This window comes from Tetrao urogallus (assembly GCF_951394365.1).
Source record: "Tetrao urogallus genome assembly, chromosome: 2".
In the NCBI taxonomy this organism is placed as follows: Eukaryota; Metazoa; Chordata; class Aves; order Galliformes; family Phasianidae; genus Tetrao; species Tetrao urogallus.
Window position 1 is genome coordinate 472,242 of NC_136814.1, and position 25,046 is coordinate 497,287.

A 25,046-nucleotide genomic window follows, 5' to 3' on the forward strand; every position below is an offset into this window, starting at 1 on the left:
CTGGGGGACCAGAGCCTAACACTGGAAAACCAGATTTTAATCCATGAAAAATATATTTGTGTAGTGGAGTTGGTGGTTAGAACTACATAAGTAATCAGAGATGATAAATTCATTTTAAAATGCAAAATTAATTTATATATATGATAACAAGGTTTCTTGATTTATTGTTTATAGAATCATAGATTGCTTGCACCCAAATTGAAATCTTAATCTTTTAATTGTTCACATTTCTTCAGTGCTTACAATTCTCTGGAGGATGCTCTTGTTTTTTTGTACTTAAGAAGTACAGAATATCTTCATTTACAACTTAAGTAAGATTAGTTATTGCTTATTTGTTTTTGCTGACTTGATCACAGACACGTAATACGAAGAGATGAGCACAATTATTTCCCAGAATTCTTTTCAGGGAAATGGTGTAACTTACTGCAAATTATGGGAGTCATGTTTTTCATCTGTAGTGTGGACACTTTACTGCAAGATTGGGTTGAGCTCTTACTGAAAATGCTATTTCCAAACACAGGTAGAAAAATGTACTTTAAGAATCTGTTTTTGTAAGGAAATTGCCATGACTTTTTATTAATTGCTGCTGAAGGGTATACTATTAAAAATGAGTCTTAGCACTATCATTAGAAAACAAAACTGACTCCAAAAATTTGCTGTGTTTTTTGTTTTTGTTTTTGTTTGCTTTTTGTTTTTTTGTTTGTTTGCTTTTTGTTGTTTTTTTTTTTTAAATATCCTAGGTGGCCTCATGGGACCTGTGAGAATGATCTCGTCTGGGCACGAGCTGACAACTGATTATGATGAAAAAACTCTTCATGAATTGGGTTTTAAGGATATGCAGGTATTACGCATGTATAGAAATCAATCACTTAAAGAGGTTGCTTGATACGTTGTTCCCTCTTTGTTACACAGCTGATATATATTGTGGTGATGATGGAAGGTATTTTTTTCTTCGGGAGCACGTATGGTAATTGCTAAGTCACAGTCTGAACCAACGATTGAGCCCCTGGTGAAGGGACACAGCCAGCTCTGGGTGCACAAGTGAAAGCAATTCATCTGTGTGACTAAAACCAGGTTCCTAAGCCTCATTTAAAGGCTGGCTGCCACAAGGGAAGCATCTCTACTTGGAGATTGCTTCTTTTGGAGTATTTGGTGAGCCCTGATCTTTGGATGGGTAATGTTTCTTTAACTGGATTGCAATTGTCATCCTTTTTCGGTAATTTAGACTCAAATGCAATGGACAGCAACTCAGCAGCCACCTCAGCCAGCTCCTTCAGAACCCTGGGATGCACCCATCCGGCCCATAGACTTGTACACATTCAGTCTCATGAGGCAGTTTCAGACTTGCTCTGCCCTTACTGTGTGTGTGTGGGGGGGGGATTTACTGCCCTGATCCCCACCTAGAGGTTTAGAGATGTAGCGTTCAGGACGTGAGAAATATTAGAATCCTGGCTGCTAGTGAAGACGGAGGCAAAGAACTCATTCAGTACCTCAGCCTTCTCATCTGTTGAAGCCAGCTCTCCTTTTATGTTTTATGTTATGTTATGAGGAGATATACTCGCTTTGGCCTGTGTTTTCTGGCCTATATACCTGTGGAATGCCTTCATATTGTTTTTAATGTCCCTTGCCAAGTTCAGCTCCTTTTATGACAAGATTCCCAAGGGAAGCCAGTTGATGTAATTTCTGAATTTCAGCAATGCTTTCGATGTTGTTTCTCATGGCATCCTTCTACCACAAGACAAAAATAGAACGTGGCTGATGAGTCTGGCCCAAAAGGTTATATAAATTGGGTTAAATCAGACTGGCAGCCAGGCGCTCAGGTTTCTGTGAGGCTCCATTTTAGGCCAATTCCCTTTAACTCCTCATCAGTGTCGTGGATGGAGGACTTGTGGATGACACTAAATTGAAAGGAGCTGTTGAATCTCTCAAGGGCAGAGAGGCCTTACGGAGAGTACAAGGACAGTGAAGGACAGGAGCAGATCTCTGCTCTCTGGGGGCAGCAACAGGGCCTAAAAGAATGGCATGGAGCTGCACTGGGGAGAATCAGGTTGGGTGTTAGGGAAAGGTTCTTCACCAGAGAGCGGTGGGCATGGTCACAAGCTGATGGAGTTCAAGGAGTGTTTGTACAGTGCTCTGATATGCAGAATCAAACTATAACCCACATTAGATTATAAAGCAGGTATATTTATTATGTCACCAGGTGTGAGGGGAATATCTCCTATCTTGCACACTGAGAAAAGCAATGGTTACATATTTAAAGACAGAACGTATACATATTCATTACATTCCAAGAAAATGGGCCAGAATTCCAAGAAATCTTTAACATATTGTCTCACCCTCTTGTGCATGTGTCCTAAAAATGTAGTGGGGGTCTCTGGTGGTCATTGAATGAAGGCTAGTAGTTTACCTCGCTCTGAACTTCCAGCCTTTTAAGTGGGGGGTAGCCCAAACCAGCTCGTACTGTGTTGTGTTGAGCTGAGGCATCTGTTTCATTGTCCTATCTTCAACAAAATGGCATCTGTTCTTCTTAGCGTTGTTTGGCAGAGAGTTTCCACAGACTCTTTGCCTTCTATTCTGGAGCTTATGTGTACTCAGGCATCTCATCCGTCAGTTTGTATCTGTCAAGTTTTGGGAAAAGTCTGTTTCTCACAATATGGGAAAGTTGTTCTCTTGATTCAGCTTTCAGACATAGGGTTTGGGTGGTCCTTTGTATTACCAGGATCTGAACCTGATGATCCTTGTGTGTCCTTTCCAACTCAGAATAGTCTATAATTTTGTAATATAGTTTGAGTGTCTGTGCATGATCAATATATGGAGGTGGTAGCTGGTCAACAGGAACATTTCATCTGGAGGAGGCTTTCTTGAGTGTGATTATGCGTTTAGAACTAATCTCAGTTTTTCTAGAAACAGTTCTGTTTGTGCAGCTAAACTCTGGCTAACGTTTGTCTGCTCATTTGAGACAATTTATTTTCTTTTTCTTCTGGTTTAGTTTTTATTAGCGTACTTGTCAAGTAGGATTGGTACTGATCTTGTCATCCTGACTACAAAAGTAAGGGATAAGAACCACCTGTTCTTGCAACAGGAAGCAGAGTACGCTACTGTACCGTTAGTGCCTTAAGTGAAAGCAGAACCAAGCTTTACTTATCACAGAATCACAGAATGGACTGGGTTGAAAGGGACCTCAAGGATCGTGATTCTCCAGTCCCTCTGCCATAGGCAGGACCACCAACCTCCACATTTAATGCTAGACCAGGCTGCCCAGGGCCCCATCCAACCTGGCCTTCAGTATGTCCAGGGATGGGGCATCTGTAGCCTCTCCGGGCAGTTGTTCCAGCACCTCACCACTCTCATAGTAAAGAACTTCCCCCTGACATCCAACCTAAATCTTCCCTCCTTAAACTTAAAACCATTTCCCCTTGTCCTGCTGTTACCTCCCCTTTCAAAGAGTTGACTCCCCTCCTGTTTGTAGGCTCCCTTTAGGTACTGAAAGGCTGCAATGAGGTCACCCTGCAGCCTTCTTTTCTACAGGCTGAACAAACCCAGCTCTCTCAGCCTGTCTTTGTAGGGGAGGTGCTTCAGCATTCTGATCGTATTTGTGGCTCTCCTCTGGACCCTCTCCAACAGCTCTTTGTCTTTCTTGTATTGGGGGCCTCAGATATGGATGCAGTACTCCAGATGGGGCCTCGCAAGAGCAGACTAGAGGGGGACAATCACCTCCCTGTCCCTGCTGGCCACCCATTTTCTGAAGGAACCCAGGATCCCATTTGCTTTCTGAGCTGCAAGAGCACACTGCTGGTTCATGTTCAGTTTTTCATCCATCAGAACCGCAGGTCCTTCTCTGCAAGGCTGCTCTCAGGGGTTTCTCCTTCAGGTCTGTATATATGCCTGGGATTTCTCTGGCCCAGGTGCCAAACCTTGCACTTTGCCTTGTTGAACTTCATTAGGTTCATCCACACCCACCTTTCAAACCTGCTGAGGTCCCTCTGAATGGCATCCCTTCCTTCCACTGCATCAACCGCACCACTCAGCTTGGTGTCATCAGTAAGCTTGCTGAGGGTGCACTCGATTCCATCATCTGTGTCATTGATAAAGATGTTAAAGAGTACTTAAGGCAGGTGCTGATCCATAGATCTTTGATGCTAAGGATATTGATGTATCTTAATGTTAAGTTCCTAATTCTGATGCTGTGTATGCATTTTAAAGTTGTTTCTCGCTGTTTCTAGATGGTATTTGTATCCCTGGGAGCACCAAGGAGAGAACGTAAAGGTGATGGCGTTCAGCTTCCAGCATCTTGCCTACCTCCTCCTCAAAAGGACAACATTCCAATGCTTTTACTCTTGCAAGAGCCTCATCTTACCACACTTTTTGATCTGTTGGAGATGCTAGCCTCCTTTAAGCCTCCTTCTGGAGAAACATCTATGGAAGACAGTGAGGTAATTTAGAGCAATTTTTTTATAATATTTGCATTTAAGTCTTATTTAGTGGATCCAGTTTTCCTATCAAGCATATTTCTTGTCTCCTGTATGCTTGTCATACATAGTTATTGTATTTTGATGTTTTTGCAATTTCACATGTTAAGCTCGCTATTATTGGTTTTCATATTTTTCCTAATATTTTTTAAAGTGTCCTGTGTACTGGAGACACTCTGAAAATAATAACAATAGGCAAAATTAAGCACAATTAAAAATAATAAGAAAAATAAGAACAAATACTGATTAATTAGTTTTTGTGTCTAAACATGGAAATTGGCTTGAAGGAAGGTTAGTACAGTCCTATTACAAAACCTAAAGTTTTGTGTTTTACATGCCATCACCAACTTGTGTGAAATGAAATAAGCATTAGTATATTCAAACTGGTAGTCTGTTTTTCAATTTTATTTGTACTCAAATCAATACGGCATGGTGTCAAGATAATGCAACTTAAATTTTCACTCGTGTTAGTGAGATTTCAGCTTCTCTGATCGATTAGTGAGTTTACATTACATAGAAAAGAGATAACTTTTTAATTAAGAAAAAAATACTTTTTGGACTTTGAAATTTTAGTTGAGGCCATTTTCACAAGTAATTTCACAGTAAGAGTTGTTGTTCTATGTTTTTTTCAGAGTGCAAAATGTGAAGAGCTCCATCTCCATGCAGAAAACTTATCCAGACGTGTTTGGGAACTGTTAATGCTTCTACCAACATGCCCTAATATGTTGCAGGCATTCCAGAATATTTCAGATGAACAGGTAAACAACAAGTGCTGCTTCTGTATGTTTGTCTTTATTGTACAGGGATATTTTAGTGTTTAGTGTTTTAGTTGAATTTTCTCCAAAATATGTATGCAAGATACATTCAGACACAAGTACACCCTAATTGTTATTCTGAAATTAAATTAGACACGTTGTTTTAGTAAACAAAGTTTGTTTTTATGATTTCTTAAAAGAAGTGAATAGTGAGTACGAGTTGTCACAGTCTTTTTGTTTGAACTGAAATAGTAGTTTTTCATCTGCTGCCTAGTGTGTTTAAAATGTTTCAAATCTACTGTTAATTTTAACATCATGATTGTTGTGATAGTAATCCTTTTTCTGTGGCCTGTTGTACAAGTTTAAAACATGGCTACTTACAGAGTATCTTTCTAGTCCACTAGATGAACAGTTTTCCTGTATTAAAGATCTTAAAGTCATATATTGTTTTTCTTAGGTATTACAGTTCTTTATAGGCGCTCTCATGGAAAACTTGGCGGAAATTGTAACTCAGCCAAGAAGCATTTGGTTCTTGTACTTCAAAATTGTGCACACTTTTAATAATCTTGCATGTTTATTCAAATTTCACTTCTATATTTTTGTTATTCAAATTCTTAATCATGCATAGAAATATGCTTTAAATTGTATAATTTCAAATAGTAGATTAAAATAAAAATTGAAGACATATCTTTCACTTGAAAAATCCTTTCATTGCATTTCGTACATCCGTATTAAGTGTAACTGTGTTATTTCTTGTCTTTATTTTCTAAGGGTCATGATGGCTTTAGCTGGAAGGATCTTTTGCGAATAAAAAGTGCCCATAAACTTTTGTATGCCTTGGAAATTATTGAAGCTCTGGGAAAGCCCAACAGAAGAATAAGACGTGAATCTACGGTAATATATTTTCTTGCACAAAATAAATTTTTCCCTCTGAATCCAAGTGTATATTCATGAGTCATTTTATAATATTTTGGATCTTTAACTATTTTTGTAGTGACTTGTTACTTGTTTGTCTTTAGGGAAGTTATAGTGATCTTTATCCAGACTCAGATGATTCAAGTGAAGATCAAATAGAAAATAGTAAAAACACATGGAGCTGCAAGGTTTGATTTTTCTACAGTATTCTGTGATAAATAATGTTGTTTTTTGAAAAGATGTAAAACGAAAAGTCACTTGAAACATTATTTTGGAGTTCCTTAGTTGAAATTTATGTATAACATTTTAAAGTTTTTCTGTATGATCAGGCCTGTAAATTTTGTCATAATTGAGTGTAAGGGTTTCTTTTGTTTCTCTGAGTATTTGATCAGATTTTTTCCTTTATTTATAAAGCCTAGATTGGTATCTGAGTGGAGTTGGTGGTATTTCTGTATTTGATTTTTCTCACATTGGTACCATATTATTCTTACAGTTTGTTGCTGCTGGAGGACTCCAACAATTACTAGAAATTTTTAATTCTGGAATCTTAGAACCTAAAGAACGGGAGTCGTGGACTGTGGTAGGTGATTATTCACCCTTGTTCTCCAGAATAGGATATCAGAATAGGATATCATTTATAAGGCTTCCATTAATATCAGCCTGTGTTACATTTACTTTTCTGTACTAAGCTAAAACTTATATGAAATTTCCTATAAAATAGGAAATGAGCACAGACACTAGTGCAATAGACATATGTATGTAAGATTCACAGTTTGGTAACAGCAGTTAAGAAATTATAAAAAGACTTTGATGTATTGTTCTAGAGTTGTTTCAGTGTTAGAAACAAAAACAAACAGTCATTATCTCTTCTTTAAAAGATTGTATGATGGCTTTTGTTGGTCTGTGCACATCTCTGTGAAAATAACAGATTCTTCAGCAAAGTGCCAAATACAGATTCTTGAACTTACACAGGTGTTGTTCACTGCTGTGTGTACATGCTAGACAGCTGAGGTGTACTCGATGTATTACTGTGAAACTGCTCTTTTTTTGTTAATTTTCCTTTCACAATGCACTTTTCCCTGGTGGAGCTGACAGTGTGCTGTTTGGCCACAGCTGCACAGCACAAAGCCATGTACTGATCCCAAGTTACTAGATAGATTGCTGGTTTTCATCTCTATCAAGTGATGTTACAATACAAAATGGCGTATTGAAATACTATGAACTGTGTATTTGTGATGAAATGTATTCTATTGGAAAGCATTTCAGTATGCCACACCCCGTGCTTTAATTGAACGCAGTGTATTATTTCCTCCGTGTTATTTCATGGATAAAGTAATCGAATGTCTTCAGTGCACTTGTTAATAAGACTGGATCGTGAAAAAGTTCTCATTGTAAAGAGTTTTAATTTCTTTTTAATATCCTTCTTTATTGTCTATTCTTTTGAGGTTTTGCCAGTTAAAGTTCTAGCTCTTTGACCCTTATAGCTTGCTTAAGTTTTTCATTTCTAATTCTGTGGTAGGAATAAAATTGTTGGTAAAATACTGAAAAAAGAAAAATTCACTTTCTTATTAACAGTGGCAACTGGACTGCCTTGCTTGCTTGCTGAAGCTGATATGCCAGTTTGCAGTTGATCCTTCAGATCTGGATTTAGCTTACCATGATGTCTTTGCCTGGTCTGGTGTAGCAGAGAGTCACAGAAAAAGAACATGGCCTGGCAAATCAAGGAAGGCTGCAAGTGACCATGTGAAGGGTCTTCACATACCTCGCTTAACAGAGGTAAAGGATAAATATTGCAGCTGTTTTGTGACCTTCGGATGACTTCCTTGTTGTGAGAAGTCTTGGGGTTTGTTTTTTTTTTTGTAATAAAATAATGTAGTGAAAAAGTTACTAAAGCTTAGCTATATCCTACATACTGTTCCCCTCTAAATTGTAGTCATTTAATTTTATTTGTTTTAAACCTGCCAGTTCTAAAAGCTGGAATCAAAAGGCTTTTTGATGATTGGTGAATATGAGAAATGAGAATTTCAGAATTTCAGTGCTATACCCCTATTTCTTGGATTTTATTTTCAAAATTAATTGCTCCTGTTTTCCTGGTAGCCTTTCAAACATGCCATCCTTATCCTCAGCAAATGCATTTCAGCTTCCTTTAGTGCAAGCTAAGTGTAGAGTAACTTCTACTAAGGATATCTGAGCAAGTGTATGTTACCTAAACCTGTAAATCTTCCTCTTAGATTTTTGCCAGCTAATTTCGAAATTTAGACCAAGCCTGATACTTAATCAACAGTATTTTGGTGTCAGATGGCTAGAGATGCAGCTGCTGTTAATGGGTTGCTCTTAGTCAACTGTGGTTGCAAGATGAGTAGATGGAACTTTGACCTGTAGCCTAACTTCCCATTTGTCGTTGTTAAACATGAAAAGACCTTAATTATTCTATAGAGCTGAAATAATTTTAATAAAATAGATACCTAAGTTGCCAAAGCTGCTATTGTACATGGAAATTATTGAATGTATTAACTTTTTTAGAATTGGACATGTGTATTAATGCTGTTACCAGTATCTAAAATTAGGTTTAAATTTGTAATTGTCATTGATGAATATTTTTGATTGCAGAAGTTGTGCTATCTAAATACATTAAAAGACTTCTTTTCAGAGTTTGATTTTAAAATTCTCTGCAGCCTATTCGAAGCACTTTAAAGATTAATAATTTAAAAGGACATGTGGTCAGTGTGTTGCTACAAGAGAAATTTACATATCCAACTTTACTCTTGATGCTGTTTCCTTAAGCCTAGGATCTTTAAAGTGAAGTTACTGTGATTTAAAGAACTACACTGTTTTTATACCAAAAGGATTGAACAAGCAATTTTTCTACTCAGTTACGTTGCCCCTTTGAGTTACAGAATGAAAGTTTAGCATCTAGATGTACACAGTGAAATGCAAGGTTTTAGATCTGCTTTAATAAAGAATAGAATATGACTACTAACTGTGGAAGTGTTGCAGTTTCTCTTGCTGTTCCTCCTTCTCTGCAGGTGTTTACGTTGTTGTTTTTTAAATTCACACTGTATAATTTAAAAACAGATCAAAAAGCTTGTTGTTATATTAACTGTTTTTTTTTCTTTTGACTTCAATTTTTAAAGGTGTTTCTTGTACTTGTCCAGGGAACCAGTCTGATTCAACGACTTATGTCAGTTGCTTATACGTATGACAACTTGGCACCCAGGTACAATATCTATTTATTTTTGTTATAAAGTGAAAGTGTGCACATTTTCCTTGATTGTGTTAAATGAAACAATTAGCATTTCTAGTGGTAGTTCCAGTTAAAGCATGTATCAGAAATTTAAATTTGCAGTTATTAATTTGCTTTTCTTAGTCACTTCTTTGTATAGTTAATGTCAAGTACTCTCAAGTGGAGAGAACTCTCAATGGCCATCAGCAATGGAACAATCACTGAACCAAGCAAATTTTCAAAAATAATGGAGGAAAAAGTAACTAAGCAACTACAGAATTCCTTGTTTAACCAGTTGTTCTCCAGGGTATATGACATGATGCTACAAAATATGTACAGGACACTGTCATAAATTCTAAAGCCAAAAATGTGTCTTTGCTCTCTCTGTAGCAGTTAGCATTCTCAATTCCAAGAGATTATAAAGGAGTGAATTCACTTTTAAGCTGCTCCTTCATTTGCTGGCTTTGATTTATTTTTCCCGTTCTGATGACATTAGCTTATTACTATTCAAATTCCTGTTGTTATTTTAATGAGTGTATATGCGTGGAATGTAAAATTTTACCCTCAGAATAGGCAAAGCAAGTCTCTGTAAGACCGTGCAGTGACAGAGTTGGACTGATGCTGAGGATATCACATTTGTGACAAATTCAGTATACAATTACTTACATGAGTCCAAATAACATGACGTGTGTTTTACCATGTTTTTAAAGGATTAATAAGGATATTTGGAGCATTTCAGCCTAAGTTTAACCTAGATGAGCTAAAATAGTAGTTTTAAGTACATACATTATGTTTTCTAATTTGTAACCGTTTGCTGCAATTTTTAAAAATATAAGTAAATATAAGCATTTAAATTTGTCTGAAGTTCAAAAAGATTTGTTCAATATGTGGATCCCCATGATAAACACTAGCTTTCTTGTGTGTGGGTCTGTTCTGTTTTATATCCTTTCTTTCTTGGATAAAGGGGTTGTAGTTTGTTGTTTCTTTTTCTTGTAGTCAGTAAAGCTTTAAGGGAGTGATTTGTATTTGTAGATCCTGATAGCTTTATTATTACTGCTAATATTGAATACTGCAAGAAATTAATCTTCTTAGGATTAAAGTATTGGTTTTCTTCATGGGTACTTACAAATAACAACAGTGTTTTTCCTACGTGCTTACATTTCTAAGTACGTTATGATCTTTGATGAAGTTCAAATGGCTTTCTTCTTCCTGTCCAGGGTGTTGAAAGCTCAGTCAGATCACAGATCAAGACATGAAGGTCAGTGTTGCAAATTAGATATATGCCATGAACCAATAATGAAAATATAATCAAGTTCAACAGATTGTTTTCTTTGTTCCACCATTAGTGTGCTGTAAAATTGTGTTCCTTGAAAGCATGAGGGTAGTTACAATCTGAGTGAGAAAACAGAGGTCCAAGAAAGCCAGCATGTCTTTCCTTCTCTAGAAGTTGTTTACACGGTTGAAATTTTGTATAATAGCTATAACTTCATCTCAAGAAAAGTGGGTTTTGATGGGAAAATCCTCTGTATTCTTCCACAGAGCAGAGTATATGTAGTGCCATAATATAGTCACCAAAGATCATCATCTGGTTTACAGAAAACATTTGAGCCCAGAATTCCTTAAAGCTGCCCTATCTAGCCTTCTTGTGGAGGATTCCCAGAAACGGTCTAAATGGCCTGTGCTAGATTAAGTCTGTTTCAGAGTAATCACACCAAATACCAAGTCACTGCATAAATACAGGTAGATCCTCCTAGGCTTATACATTGCCTTTGATGTTTTCATTTTGTTCTGTCCTATAGATAGATCTTTATCTCGTAACCTGAATTCTCAGTAAATGCTATGTGATGTACTAAGATCTTTTAGTTCAGGGCAGTGTTCATGTTAAGACTGGATGCAGACCCTCAGTGAAGAACCAGCTCATCACTACTTAAGAAGTAGAGATGCAGGGAGGGGTTGTGCCCCAGACTGGTAATACCTAATCAAATTTGACTGTGATAAGTATGAGCAGTCTTCAGTAGGCATACTGGTAAAATTCTGATCTGAGATAGTATCTTACATGCCAATAAGGATTTAGCCTCATATGTTAATATGATTGAGGTAAATGTCATATGTGCTGGTTCTATGTAATTCTTCAATATAAAAAGCTTATTCTGTATGATTTATTTTCATCTGATTTTCTTCTAGTCACACATTATTCAATGTGGCTCTTGGTGAGTTGGGCTCACTGCTGTTCCTCAGTGAAATCAAGTCTGGCAGACAGTGATTATTTGCAAGACTGGCTAAAGAAACTTACCCTTCTTATTCCAGAGGTAAGTTAAAGAAGAGATTGTTATATTACTAATTAGTGCATGATATGGATCAAGCTTCCATTAAATTCAAAATGTTGTTTCCCACTGAAAGTTGGGAGAGCAGAAACTGACTCAGTTACTTTTAGTCCTGTTGAAGAGGTAATAATTTGTAATTAAAATATACTGTAAACTCCTATCTTTGTTCTTGGCTTCTGTTTGAAGTTAATTCATTTGTTGCAACTCATCAAAGATTTCTGGGTAATGCCCTCTAACATGGATTAATCTAAATGAAATTTTGCCTTTTTTTTTTTCAGCTATCACAAAATAAAGTGAATGAGAGTTGATATAAAAATGTTTGTCATCAACAAATCTTTGTTTAACCTTAAGTAATTTTCTCTGATGTAAGACGTCTGTATACACTCATGATTGCTTAAAGTTTCACTGTAGACATGATGGGGTGATTTATTGTCTTCTACTTTATTACTCAACCTCTGAAAAAATCTTCTATACTCTCATTCAAAAACCTTGGTAAAAAGTGAGTGCAAGCTTCCAAAACTGGATTAAAGATGGTCTACGGATTTTTTTTTATTTTTCATAAAAATGAAAGAAATAAAAAAAACTTTTTAGTGACACTTCACAACTTAACAGTGTAATTTGGTATCAGTAAGTATAGGTTACAGTAGCACACCAGTGTTCATACTTTATGGAGGTGTGACATTACCTATTTCAGGAGCTGGTTATAATCTTCACTATAAAAAAAAAAAATCAACAAGAAAAAACAACATTGTCAGGAGACAGAGGGCACAGATAGATTGGCTTTTTAATTGCAAGGATGTCTTTTGTTCAGTTGTTTTTAGAAAGAATACTGTCTTCATAACCCGATAGGTATTATAAGAGAAACTTAATTATAAATTTTTGGAAATCTAAAAAAGAGACAATGTTCTAAATGTATGTAATGAGTTCATTTATTTACTTTTGACAAAGACTGCTGTTCGTCATGAGTCATGCAATGGTTTGTACAAGTTATCTCTTTCTGGTCTCGATGGAGGAGACTCAATTAATCGGTCCTTTCTGCTGCTGGCTGCATCAACGTTATTAAAATTTCTTCCTGATGCTCAATCTCTGAAACCTATCCAGGTAAGAATTTTAAGAAATTATGAGATTTTTATCAAAGATGTATCTAAACTTGCATTTGTTTATATAGAAAGAGAAAAATGGTAGAACACACCATTGTTATCTCTGACATACTGTTTTAGATACACTAAGATATTAAGACCTTTGCTTTATACACTTTCAGAAACTTAACAGGTTGTGTAGTTAAAACTGTGACACTGCAATAATGTAGACCTTGCTTGTGCTTGGAGAAATGTAGAACAGCACTTGGAAGATGCTTTTCTTCTAGAAATCTGTCATCCATATGAGATACCATATATCTCAATAATAATAGTTGTGTTTTCAATATGTGTTCCATTTTCCTTTAAAACATAGATAAATCCAGAAATAAAACAGTGCATAGTTATATATTTACATAGGTGCACTTTGTTGTTGCAGTTAAATCTTCTTCCATTAATTGCTGCTATTTTTTACTATTGTATTGTTCTCACAGCTGCACTACATAGAAGAGATATTCTGGGTGGTTTCTTCATTTTGGGAAGAACTCTGACTGCTAATGTATGCAGATTCATAGTTGAAATAATCTTCATGATTCTTCCTTAAGTCAGTCAGGCATTGCATGGAAACTGTTAGGTCAGGACCTAAACCAGTGATTGAGCACCTGGTGAAGGGGTGTAGTCAGCCCTGGGAGCATAGGTGCAAGCAGTTCACCCGTGGGACTGGATGGGTGGAGCCAGGCTCCACTCCTCCCTAACCTCATCTGAGGGCTGGCAGCTGCAAGGGAAGCATCTCTACTTGGAGATTGCCTCCTTTGGAGTATTTGGTGAGCCCTGATCCTTTGAAAGGAGTAAGCAATTCCTTCTTTATTTACCGGATGGTGACCTCTGCCTTTCTTGGATGATCCAAAGCTGGTTTAAAGCAGTTACATCTGCTGCCGCCTATCCTTACAGGCACGTGTATCAGGGAGGGCTCTGCTCACTTCATCTGATGTAAATCCAAAGGACAGCATGTCATGGAGTAGCTTGGATTGTAAGGGACCTTAAAAATCATCTAGGTCTTCCACTGTGGACTGGTTGCCACCCACTAGATCAGGCTGCCCAGGACCCACAGGAGCCTTCTTTTCTCCAAGCTAAACAGGCCCAGTTCCCTCAACCTTTCTTCATAGGCAAGGTGTTCCAGTTCTCGGATCATCTTTGTGGCCTTCGTCTGGACCTGCTCCAACACTTCCACATCTTTCTTGTGCTGGGAGCTCCAGCCTGGACGCAGTGCTCTGAGTAGAAGGGGACAGTCACTTCCTTTGCCTTGCTAGCCAGCTGTGTTTTGATGCTGCACAAAAGGGGAGGCCGTAAGCGCACACTGCTGGCTCACGTCCGAGTTGTCGTCCACCAGGACTTCTTAAGTCCTTTTCTCCAGGACTGCTCTTTAGGATTTCCTCACTCAGTCTGGACACGTATCTGGGATTGTCCTAGCTCGGGTGCAGCACCTTTCACTTGGCCTTGTTGAGTCTCATTAGGTTCTCGTGGGTCCACTCCTCAAGCTTGTTCAAGTCCCCTTGGATAGCGTTTCTACCTTCTGTTGCATCAACTCAGCTTAGTGCCATCAACAAACTTGCCAAGGGTGCAGTTCTTCCGGCTGTCTGAAGTCACTGACATAGAGTGAAAGGGTGCTGGTCCTGTGACTGACCCGTGGCAGAGGCGGCTTGTGAGCTGCCTCCTCCTGGTTATAGATGCGTTGTCCACAGTCCTCTGGCTGCCCCCATCCAGCCAACTCTTTGTGCACCGAATAGTCCTGCCAAGTCCTCCAATTTAGGGATAAGGATGTGATGCATGTCAGCGGCCTTGCACAAGTCCAGGATGATGACGTCGGTTGCTCTTCCTCATTCTGCTTTGTCTACTGATGCCATTACTCCATCATAGAAGGCCACCAGATCAGGTCACGCATAAACTTGCCCTTGATTAAGCCATTCTGGCTGTCTTGCATCAACTTCTTGTCTCACATGTATCTTAATAAGGCTTCCAGGAGGATGTGTTCCACAATCTTGCCATATGCACACATAAGGCTCACCGTCTTACAGTTCTCCAGATCTTCCTTTCTCTCTCTATTAAAACTTGAAAAGAAGTTTTTATTCCTGTCAGCAGAGACTTCTTCTGAAAGCCGTGAATTTTTTTTGAGTATGTTGGAGAGTGACTTGGTTACTGCATCAGTCAGTTCTTTCAGGAGTCTGTGATGCATGTCATTGGGCCTCGGGCTCGGTCACATTCAGTCTTGATTGTGCTTTCTTCTTTAAGTGGGAGATCTTTTGGTTTCCCAGCCCCCACATAGAGGTTTAAGGACTTGAGAGGCAGGGGAAGCCTGAATGCCAGTGAAGACTGAGGCAAAGATCTTGTTCAGTATCCACAATGAGAGGTCCATTGTGGCCTCTTTTCTATTTCATTAGAGGGGTAGTCTCTCCTTGGCCTTGTATGGTAGTGAAATATGAGGACAAAGTTAATACTAGCAGTTGGTAATAGATTCTTGAAAAGCTATTTTATTTTTTTTTTCACAGATTGAAGACTATGAAGAAGAACCAGTGCTACGACCAGGTTGTAAGGAATATTTTTGGCTGCTGTGCAAACTGATCGATAATATACATGTCAAAGATGCAAGTCAGGTAGGTTTTGCTTTGCAGTCATAAAAATGTTTGCTTTTTTTAATTTGGGTATTTAGATTACTTTTACATGAGTGTTAGATGTTTTTACTGAAGATATGGTGAATTTTGAGGAACAGCTCTTGGGTCATTCCCTTCTCTACTTTCTGATGTATATTTAGCAGCTCTTGACCAAAGGAAGCTGCAAAGTACATGCGTTGCAGAGTTGAGAAGAGGGGATTGGGTATAATACATAAGGAATGTGAACTGTGTGAATCAGAGACATAGTGAATATGGTAATTACTTAGGAGAGATTGGTTGTTGATAATTTCAGTACAGTCTAGAGAGGCAGAAATACAAGAGAAAAAATTTTAGTTAACAGCCATTTAGCTGTTAAGGTCAGGAAAGCTGTTCATATCTTTTGAAACTTCAACAAGGGTTGAAGTTATCTTTTTAGGCACCTTCTGCAATTGTTTTTGCTAGCTGCTGGTACTGCATAAATCTCTAATTTATTCTCAGTGCTCTGACTGCATTCTGGGAAGGAAGGCAAGATAATGCCTTAATCATTTTCTGTAGGGTTGAAAAAAATCTTACCTTCCTCTAATACTTCATCCAACTGGAGGCAAAAATTTTGTGTCCTCTGGCTTTCATCCACTCAATTGCCTTCCATTCCAGTAATTTAATCTCTTAGCTAAGCTGTGGTTCTGCATACCTCTCCGTATTTTTGCTTAACCACAAAATGGTAATTGGTCTTTTGAAACTTCAAATGACAAAATGTATATCCCTGTGAGAAATAACAAACATTTTTCTTCAAAGTAGTACTACTCAGTGGTTGTTTTTTTTTTTTTTTCCATTGTGATAGAGAGTATATTTTCAAGATCTCGACAGAATAATTTCAACTGCACATCACTGATGTAAAAAAACAATTGTATCATGTTTCTAAAAGTGTATTAAAATGTTGTTACAAAAAACATTTAAAAGATGAGTTTTCACTGTTTCTGATATTCTATGTGCATTAACACATTTTTATCCAAAAGCATAATCATAGTTTCAGACTGAGCTTGCAAGTTATAACTCTTAAAGTACATAATTCTCTTCCCTTTAAATTCCATTTTGTTTATTTTTTAATCAGACCACGCTGCTTGATCTAGATGCCCTAGCAAGACATCTTGCTGACTGCATTCGGAGGTATGGTTTGGCTGCAGTAGTTTCTTTTATAAATTGTATTATACGTATTGTTAGTGAAAGAAACAGAGTTTTAACATTTCTTTTATATTTGTATATGTATAGCAGAGAAATTCTTGACCATCAAGATGGCAGTATAGAAGATGATGGACTTACAGGACTGCTTCGTCTTGCTACAAGTGTTATTAAGCACAAGCCACCCTTTAAGTTTTCTCGTGAAGGGCAGGTAAGAAAAAAACTGACAAACTGTGAAGACTTCAAGATAGCATTATCTTACTGCACTTTCTTAATGTCACCTTTTTTTCTCTCTATCTTGGTTGCAGGGCTTTTTATTTGAAGGTGTCATATTTCTAGCTTTGGGGATAATTGATCAGAACATACATATCTCTCGTTCTTTTATTTATATGTAGAACATTTACTCTCTTCCCTTTCTAAATATATTTCATTTCAGGATAGAGTTTTTATCTTAGTGATTTTCGATATTAACTATCTTAAAAATCTTTAACAGCTGCTTTTTAACTGTATCCTGAGGTAGTTCTGATCTAAAAATAGTTTTGAAGCTCTATATTTAGTGGCAAACGTCTGTTACAGGAATGCTACATTCTACCTGTCACTGTAAGGTAGGAGAGTGGTCAGGCAGTGGAAGCTGTTAAACTTCCTGCTTTGTATTGTGGGGCCACACTATTGTTGAAGAGAAATTGTTGTCTGAATATTGAAGTGACTTTGCCAAGTCCCTTGGATAAACAGATACTTGCACGTAAGGCCAGCTGTAAAAGCTGACTTCAACTGACATGTTTTTCTGTAGACTATACTGTGTTTGTGATAAGACCTTTAGTGAGCTGTCACCAGCAGAACAGTCCCCTGTTACACTACATTACATGGCGTGCCTTGTCTATTTACTTATCATAAAATGATTCCAAAAGTGCTATTACTGTCTGGAAGTTGTTAAAGCTTTAAAAGACTACTATGTGTTGCTCTTAGAATTAGTGTGTTCCAAAAATGGAGAGGTTACAAATTAAATTAGAGCATTAAATTTAGTTCATAGAACTTGAAATTTGAAGGGGAGGATTATGTAGAAACTAAATAGAAGAGGTGGGCAAAGATGAGATTTATGTAGATTGGATGTGTGAAGAGTATGAGAAGAATATAGAATGGAAGCCTAGTTGAGAGAAGTATGCTGTACAGAGTCTTAAAAAACATTGCTTGTGTGTAATATATCATAGGAAGGCCAAAAATTTGCTTTTAAGAATGGATGAGTGTCAACAGCATATCTGAAACAATTATCTAAAACAATTTGGCGTTGCCAGTAGACTAAGACTAAGTTGTGATCAAATTTATTTATTTATTTAGTTAAAATTCCAGGTAAGTAAGAACGCAAAAATAAGCTTGCAGTACATATTTTGTAGAATTCAGTGCTTGTTTTATGGTTAATTAGTGGTTCATAAAGCTCAAACTAGCAGAGCAAGTAAGTTTACATGCTGTCTACAACAAACTAATCTTAAAAGGTACTGAAAATGCGTGTATGCAGTTTGTCAAACTGACTTATCAGTCATGAAATAAACGTATTCTATCAATCTTTTCCAGTGGAAATGTTTCTCTTTAGGCTATATTGTAAGTATGTTATGTAATATAAAGAAATTTATGTGATGCAAAGAAAATTGTTCTAATTTGCAGTTCAGAACTTGTCAGAATTTCTGTATGTGATAGAGTCCAGAAAGTCTACAGAAATTTCTAGAATGTTGGTAATGGCTATCTTCTTTTAAGATTGTTTCCACACTACTAAGTCTGCTGACTGAATTGTTTTACAGGAGTTTCTGAGAGACATCTTCAATCTTTTGTTCTTGCTGCCAAGTTTAAAAGATAGACAACAGCCAAAATGCAAGTCACATTCTTCGAGGGCTGCTGCGTATGACTTGTTGGTAGAAATGGTAAAGGGGTCCGTTGAAAACTACAGGCTACTCCACAACTGGGTTATGGCACAACATATGCAGTGTAAGAACCTTCATTCATACATAGTTTTTGAATATTTTGTGGGAAGGCTGCTCTTTTGCATTTTCTGTTTGGTTTGGTTTTCAATTTCTGAATTTATCAAGTACTTTGAAGAAAATGGGACTGTACTTGTTATATGAACTCCTATTCTGGAGACTCTGCATGTTCTTGATGGTGAGCCAACACTGTGAAAAGTACTGTGATCATGGAGTTTGTTTTCTCCTGAAGTACATAAGTGTCTTTGTGTAATGACTAAGAATAATAGCTTGTTGAGAATGCTTAGGTGGAAACAAGGAAACTTAAAGGCAACACTGCATGGTTGTTTGTTTTTTGTGTTTTTTTTTAGGTTAATCTAGATATTTGTACTTTCCAAAAGTAGTAATAAAGTAAGACATTGCTGCCACTAACACTTCTTTTAAAATTTCCCTTTGTAGTGCTACTAGTTATCCATCATTACTTGCAGTAGTGTCATTTAACAGATGTAGGCATCTTTTGTTTGCTTAACAAAAGAGTGGATTTAATCACATGTATAATTTTTTTATCATCCGTTCCTAAATTCTGATTAATTAAAGGATGCAGTCCTCTTAAATGGTACAAATAGATACGTAGCATTGCTGGAGTGGGTTTCACATGCTTCACTGTCTTCTGCTGGACATTCATTTGTCTTGCCTTTTTATCGTGAAGAAATAAAATCTATACCTGAACCAAAATACATAAACACACTGACCAAGATACAGCAAATGGATTGACTATTAACAGCACTGTCATATTTTTGGAGTCCCTCATATCTTTATAGTTGAATTTCATCTGCACTCAGATGTCTGCGTACAGTGTTAATACAGTTTTGTTACTCCTCTTAGCTTTCCTGCTTCCTGTGTTTTAAAAACTCAGTTTCTGTGCATAATAAGCAAATAACAAAAATCTAAAGTTAGATAATATTTTGGTTTTTACTTGCAAATTTTTATTATGCATTTCTAGCTTGATAGAGTTCCTTTCATACGCCCAGCTTAAATTTCAGTAAACTGAGGATTTTTTATGTATTATTATCTATGGAATTGATTCAGTGCCTTACAGTTCAGAAAGCTAAAGGGAAATCTGATGTTGAGAATGTGCTGTGTCCTGTACTCATATGCCTGAAGCCTTCTCAGAAACCTCCAATATGTCTATATTTAGGGGAAAAACTATGAAGAGTATGATTTGTCAAATTACCCATTATTTCTGGTTGCTGGAAGTATATCTGCTGCTGCTGAACTTGTCAATTTCTTGCAGTCATTCATTTTTTTGGAGATATATTTTTTACAACCCAGATTCCAGTAATTTCTAGCAACTAAAGTTTTCTGTAACGATTATTGCAGTTGTTATTTTCACCTAGTTATTTTCACTTAACTACTTAGTAAGATCTTCCTTAATGCTTCTCCTAATTTCCATCCTGTTGTTGGTTATAACATTTTCATTTTGCTGTTCAGTGGAGAAATTTTCAGTCCTACAGCTTGTCATCATGTAATCTGATCAGTTGTTGTCCCTTCTATTCTGCAGCTTTTTTCGTCATACTCTAACCAACTGAAGCTAGGATTCTCTTAGAGATTGCTTAAAATTTAATGCTGCAATATAGTGCAGTTTTGAAAATGCACCTTGTTAAACGTTATCTAGTTTATGTTCCCTGGGACAAAATAATTTCTTGTGAGAAACTTCTTCTGAAATTCCTGAAAGCCCTTTGTCACATACATATGCAATAGTCCAGGTGTTCTCATCAAGTATAAGGAAGTCATCTGGTTTCTCTTATAAATGTGATTTGATGAATCAGACGTGAGAGGTGGGCTCGTGCCAACCTCATGAAGTTCAGCAAGGCCAAGTGCAAGGTCCTGCACCTGGGTCAGGGCAATCCCAAGCACAGATACAGGTTGGGCAGAGAATGGCTTGGGAGCAGCCCTGAGGAGAAGGATTTGGGAGTGTCAGTTGATGAGAGATTCAGCATGAGCCAGCAACGTGTACCTGCAGCCCAGAAGGCCAACTGCATCCTGGGCTGCGTCAAGAGAAATGAGACCAGCAGGTCAAGGGAGGTGGTTCTGCCTCTCTACTCTGCTCTCGTGAGACCCCATCTGAAGTACTGTGCCCTGCTACGGAGCCCCCAACACAAGAAGGACATGGAGTTGTTGGAGTGGGTCCAGAGAAGGGCCACAAAGATAATCAGAGGGCTGGAGCACCTCCCAGCTGGGGCGCTTCAGCCTGGAGAAGAGGAGGCTCTGATGAGACCTTATAGCAGCCTTCCAGTACCTGAAGAGGCCCTACCGGAAAGCTGGGGAGGGACTTTTTATTAGGGCAGGTAGCAACAGGACAAGGGGAAGTGGTTTTAAACTTGAAAAGGGTAGATTTAAACTAGATATTAGGAAGAAATTCTTTACTGTCTTGTGAGGGTGGTGAAACACTGGCACAGGTTGCCCACTGAGGTTTTGAATACTCCCTCCCTGGAAGCATTCAAGGCCAGGCTGGATGGGGTTGCGAGCAACCTGTTGTAGAGGGAGGTGTCCCTGCACGTAGCAGGGGGGGCTGGGACTGGATGATCTTGAAGTTCTTTTCCAACCTTGGTGATTCTGTGATTCTGTGATATGCTCTTTTTCATACAACGCATACACTGCCTAAACCAGCAACACTGACAACATGATGGGAATTGGTAATGTACAATGCAGACACCCAAAGTCATTCATCAGTCATTCCCATAGACACAAATTTATTTCTACTACCCATTCACATGTACTGTCTAGTCACACTGAAAGAAAACAAAACATTGTTTCCACACCCAAACATAGGGAGCAAAATATATATCTGCATTTTACTAACCCCACATGAAGCAAGATCTTTATTTTCAGAAGAGAAGCAGGTTTCAGAACAGCATTCTCATGGAACCATAGAATGGCTTAGGCTGGAAGGGACCTTTAAGATCATCTACCTATTACCAATAGTACTCACTAAACTATGTCCCTCAACTCAAAATCCTGCTGTTCCTTAAAACATAGCATGTGCTATGGTTGGCTGAGGAGCTGGTTTGCTTCCATTTTAAAGTTTTTGCATGATTCTCTTAACAGCAGCACTTATTATCAATGCAGTGCATTTAATGAAAAGCTAAGGAAAGAGCCTGGGCATCATTTTTCATATCTCCTGTTTGTTGTCAGTGGTCAGGAGAAAGAATTCTAGATTATTGCGTGGGTAACAGCCTTGCCTTGAAGTTGTTACACAGCAAGAGGTATAAATAATGATAACTTTAAAAAAAATATCCAGAATCAAGTATGAAAACTGCTTTCTTATAAAAATGTATAGTAACTACTATTTCGAATGTATGGATGCTCTTGATGATGAAAGCATCATGATTTTTAATGACTTATTTTAAAGTCAGAGACTAGAAGACCATTACTTCATGTAATACTACCCTAGAACAACTGTAAGAGCTCACACTTGCTGCATTCTCTTTTTGGAGAAAACATCAGACTCATGTAAAAGTACCAAATCACTTGCAAGTAAAATATAGTCTGTGTGCTGCTACACTTCTTGTTACCCAGTGATTAGCAATTAAACATGTAGAGCTGCATTTCAGAGTCTTACATCTAACTTCTTGGTGGTCTCTCGCCTTTCTAGATGCTTCATGCTGGCTCATGTACTGAAATAGTAAAATTACATTCCCGATGTATATCCGTAATGCATTTTCTTAAGATGCAGTCTGACTCATATTTGATAATGCAGAATGTAGAAACTGGATGTATTTTATTAACGTAAGCATAAAGTTTTTAATTACTATCTTTGGAAGTTAACTTTGAATATTTTTTTTGTGCATCTGTAATTCGTACTTTTCAGCTTCCCATGCACCTTACAAGTGGGATTATTGGCCTCATGATGATGTTCGAGCTGAATGTCGATTTGTGGGTCTGACTAATCTGGGAGCAACCTGTTACTTGGCATCAACTATTCAGCAACTATATATGATACCAGAAGCCAGACAAGCAATCTTTACTGCAAAGGTATGGTTGGGATCTTACATTCCATATTTGGATTGTGTTAGAAGTTGAAATGTAATATCAATGCAAAGGCTGATAAAGTATAGATTTATGACTTATTGCTTGCAAACAAATATCTCTTCAACACTTTTGTTTATCTTTTGGTTGGATTCTTTTGCTGATGTCTAAGGTGAAGAGATTCTAAAAAATATGTATTTGTAATTCACTGTATTCTTAAGGTGGCATTATAAGAAAGCATACACTCAAACTCATGTTTCTGTTGCTGTCAACAACTGTGTTTGTTTTTATGTGAGTTGTGTGTTGCTTCTTATCTTAATTTCTCAAAATAAATGTCATTTTTTAATAGTTTTAAAACCCCTTAGCATGCTTGCTGTGCTATCAAAAGTATTGCAAGTTTCATAAATTATTACGTGCTCTGGAAATGTGGTATTAGTTGTAGTTACTTTTTTTTGACAGAAAGTTTCATTTGGTCCCTAACAAAAAACAGGGTATGTATAATTTGTGAAAGACCCAAATTGGTGGTGAACTCATCATTTTTCATTATCATTAACTTAGTGTTCGTTGTAACTTAATTTCATCTATTACTAGCCATTTATATATAAAAATATGAAGTAAACTAAAAAAGGAAGCTAGTGGTCTGCAAGTGAAAGGTACTCCATAGAGAATTGATTAGAACTCCCATCCGCATCAATGAATTGGGAAGAAAAAAAATCAAAAATCACCGTAGTCTTTTCTAATAAATTCAAAAAGCTGGCAATTGAAGTAAATTTTTAGAAAATTGAGTTACCTTTTGACACACTGCTAATGTTGTCATGCCAAAAAATATGCAGGAACTGCTATATATAGGTGTAAAATAATGTACAGTGTTCATACGCACTATTATTTCTTTGATCACAGTAGAGGTGGGCTAGTTTGTTTTGTTGTTTGTTTGCTTTTTATTAATTTAAAATATTATTTATTCATCATCTTAAGGGCTACTTTGGGAAGTTATAAGCAAAAAGATAAAGGCTTGTTTTGTCACTTTCTTTCAGTATTCAGAAGATATGAAACACAAGACCACTCTACTAGAACTCCAGAAAATGTTTACATACTTAATGGTAGGTGTGAAAGAGGATATTTTATGAAGTATCCTACTTTCTTTTTAAAAAAAAAAAAGTAGTTACCACTGTGTATGAATTCTTGGTAGTATTAAATCCTAAGGTGATTGTCTTAACTGAAATAGTTTTTACCCACTTGAAAGCTGTAATTCAGCAAATCAGTTTAGCAGACAATGGCATAATAGTTTTCTGTGAAGAGGCAGTGCAAATACTAATCACAGTTAGTGTCCAATTGTAAACCCCATCTATTATGAGCAAGCACAAGCTCTAGAATGCTAGACTGTCTTCTGTATTGTTTAAAAAATGGTTGAAAAGCGAACAGATGGGAATGTCACACTCAGGTCCATGGACTGGTTGCCACCCACTAGATCAGGCTGCCCAGGACCCACAGGAGCCTTCTTTTCTCCAAGCTAAACAGGCCCAGTTCCCTCAACCTTTCTTCATAGGCAAGGTGTTCCAGTTCTCGGATCATCTTTGTGGCCTTCGTCTGGACCTGCTCCAACACTTCCACATCTTTCTTGTGCTGGGAGCTCCAGCCTGGACGCAGTGCTCTGAGTAGAAGGGGACAGTCACTTCCTTTGCCTTGCTAGCCAGCTGTGTTTTGATGCTGCACAAAAGGGGAGGCCGTAAGCGCACACTGCTGGCTCACGTCCGAGTTGTCGTCCACCAGGACTTCTTAAGTCCTTTTCTCCAGGACTGCTCTTTAGGATTTCCTCACTCAGTCTGGACACGTATCTGGGATTGTCCTAGCTCGGGTGCAGCACCTTTCACTTGGCCTTGTTGAGTCTCATTAGGTTCTCGTGGGTCCACTCCTCAAGCTTGTTCAAGTCCCCTTGGATAGCGTTTCTACCTTCTGTTGCATCAACTCAGCTTAGTGCCATCAACAAACTTGCCAAGGGTGCAGTTCTTCCGGCTGTCTGAAGTCACTGACATAGAGTGAAAGGGTGCTGGTCCTGTGACTGACCCGTGGCAGAGGCGGCTTGTGAGCTGCCTCCTCCTGGTTATAGATGCGTTGTCCACAGTCCTCTGGCTGCCCCCATCCAGCCAACTCTTTGTGCACCGAATAGTCCTGCCAAGTCCTCCAATTTAGGGATAAGGATGTGATGCATGTCAGCGGCCTTGCACAAGTCCAGGATGATGACGTCGGTTGCTCTTCCTCATTCTGCTTTGTCTACTGATGCCATTGCTCCATCGTACATGGCTAGATTGCTGAGGATTTATTATTTATATCTTTACAAAGGACTTAGTTTGAACCTGGTAATATTAACAGGAAACACCTTATGGCCACATGTGATTTAACAAAAATAATAGGTCTGTCAGGTTTGCAAGGATAATAATCTGCTGTAATTTGGTTCTGTATCTGCAGCATGCAAGACATT

At 37.7% G+C, this 25,046-nt stretch overlaps 1 protein-coding gene across 1 annotated transcript in view; it reads left to right on the plus strand.

Annotated features, from left to right (window-relative positions):
* Positions 1-25,046, plus strand: part of USP34 (ubiquitin specific peptidase 34) — a gene marked incomplete at both ends in the record, with an annotated part of 130,531 nt that overhangs the window by 70,960 nt on the left and 34,525 nt on the right. The window contains 17 exons of the mRNA XM_079532559.1: positions 741-841; positions 4,224-4,433; positions 5,102-5,227; positions 5,996-6,118; positions 6,244-6,327; positions 6,633-6,719; positions 7,715-7,915; positions 9,274-9,356; positions 10,580-10,620; positions 11,547-11,671; positions 12,635-12,787; positions 15,309-15,413; positions 16,522-16,577; positions 16,680-16,800; positions 18,383-18,566; positions 22,410-22,573; positions 23,602-23,667. Of these exons, the coding sequence (XP_079388685.1) occupies positions 741-841; positions 4,224-4,433; positions 5,102-5,227; positions 5,996-6,118; positions 6,244-6,327; positions 6,633-6,719; positions 7,715-7,915; positions 9,274-9,356; positions 10,580-10,620; positions 11,547-11,671; positions 12,635-12,787; positions 15,309-15,413; positions 16,522-16,577; positions 16,680-16,800; positions 18,383-18,566; positions 22,410-22,573; positions 23,602-23,667 (2,030 nt within the window). The remainder of the gene's footprint in view (positions 1-740; positions 842-4,223; positions 4,434-5,101; positions 5,228-5,995; positions 6,119-6,243; positions 6,328-6,632; positions 6,720-7,714; positions 7,916-9,273; positions 9,357-10,579; positions 10,621-11,546; positions 11,672-12,634; positions 12,788-15,308; positions 15,414-16,521; positions 16,578-16,679; positions 16,801-18,382; positions 18,567-22,409; positions 22,574-23,601; positions 23,668-25,046) is intronic.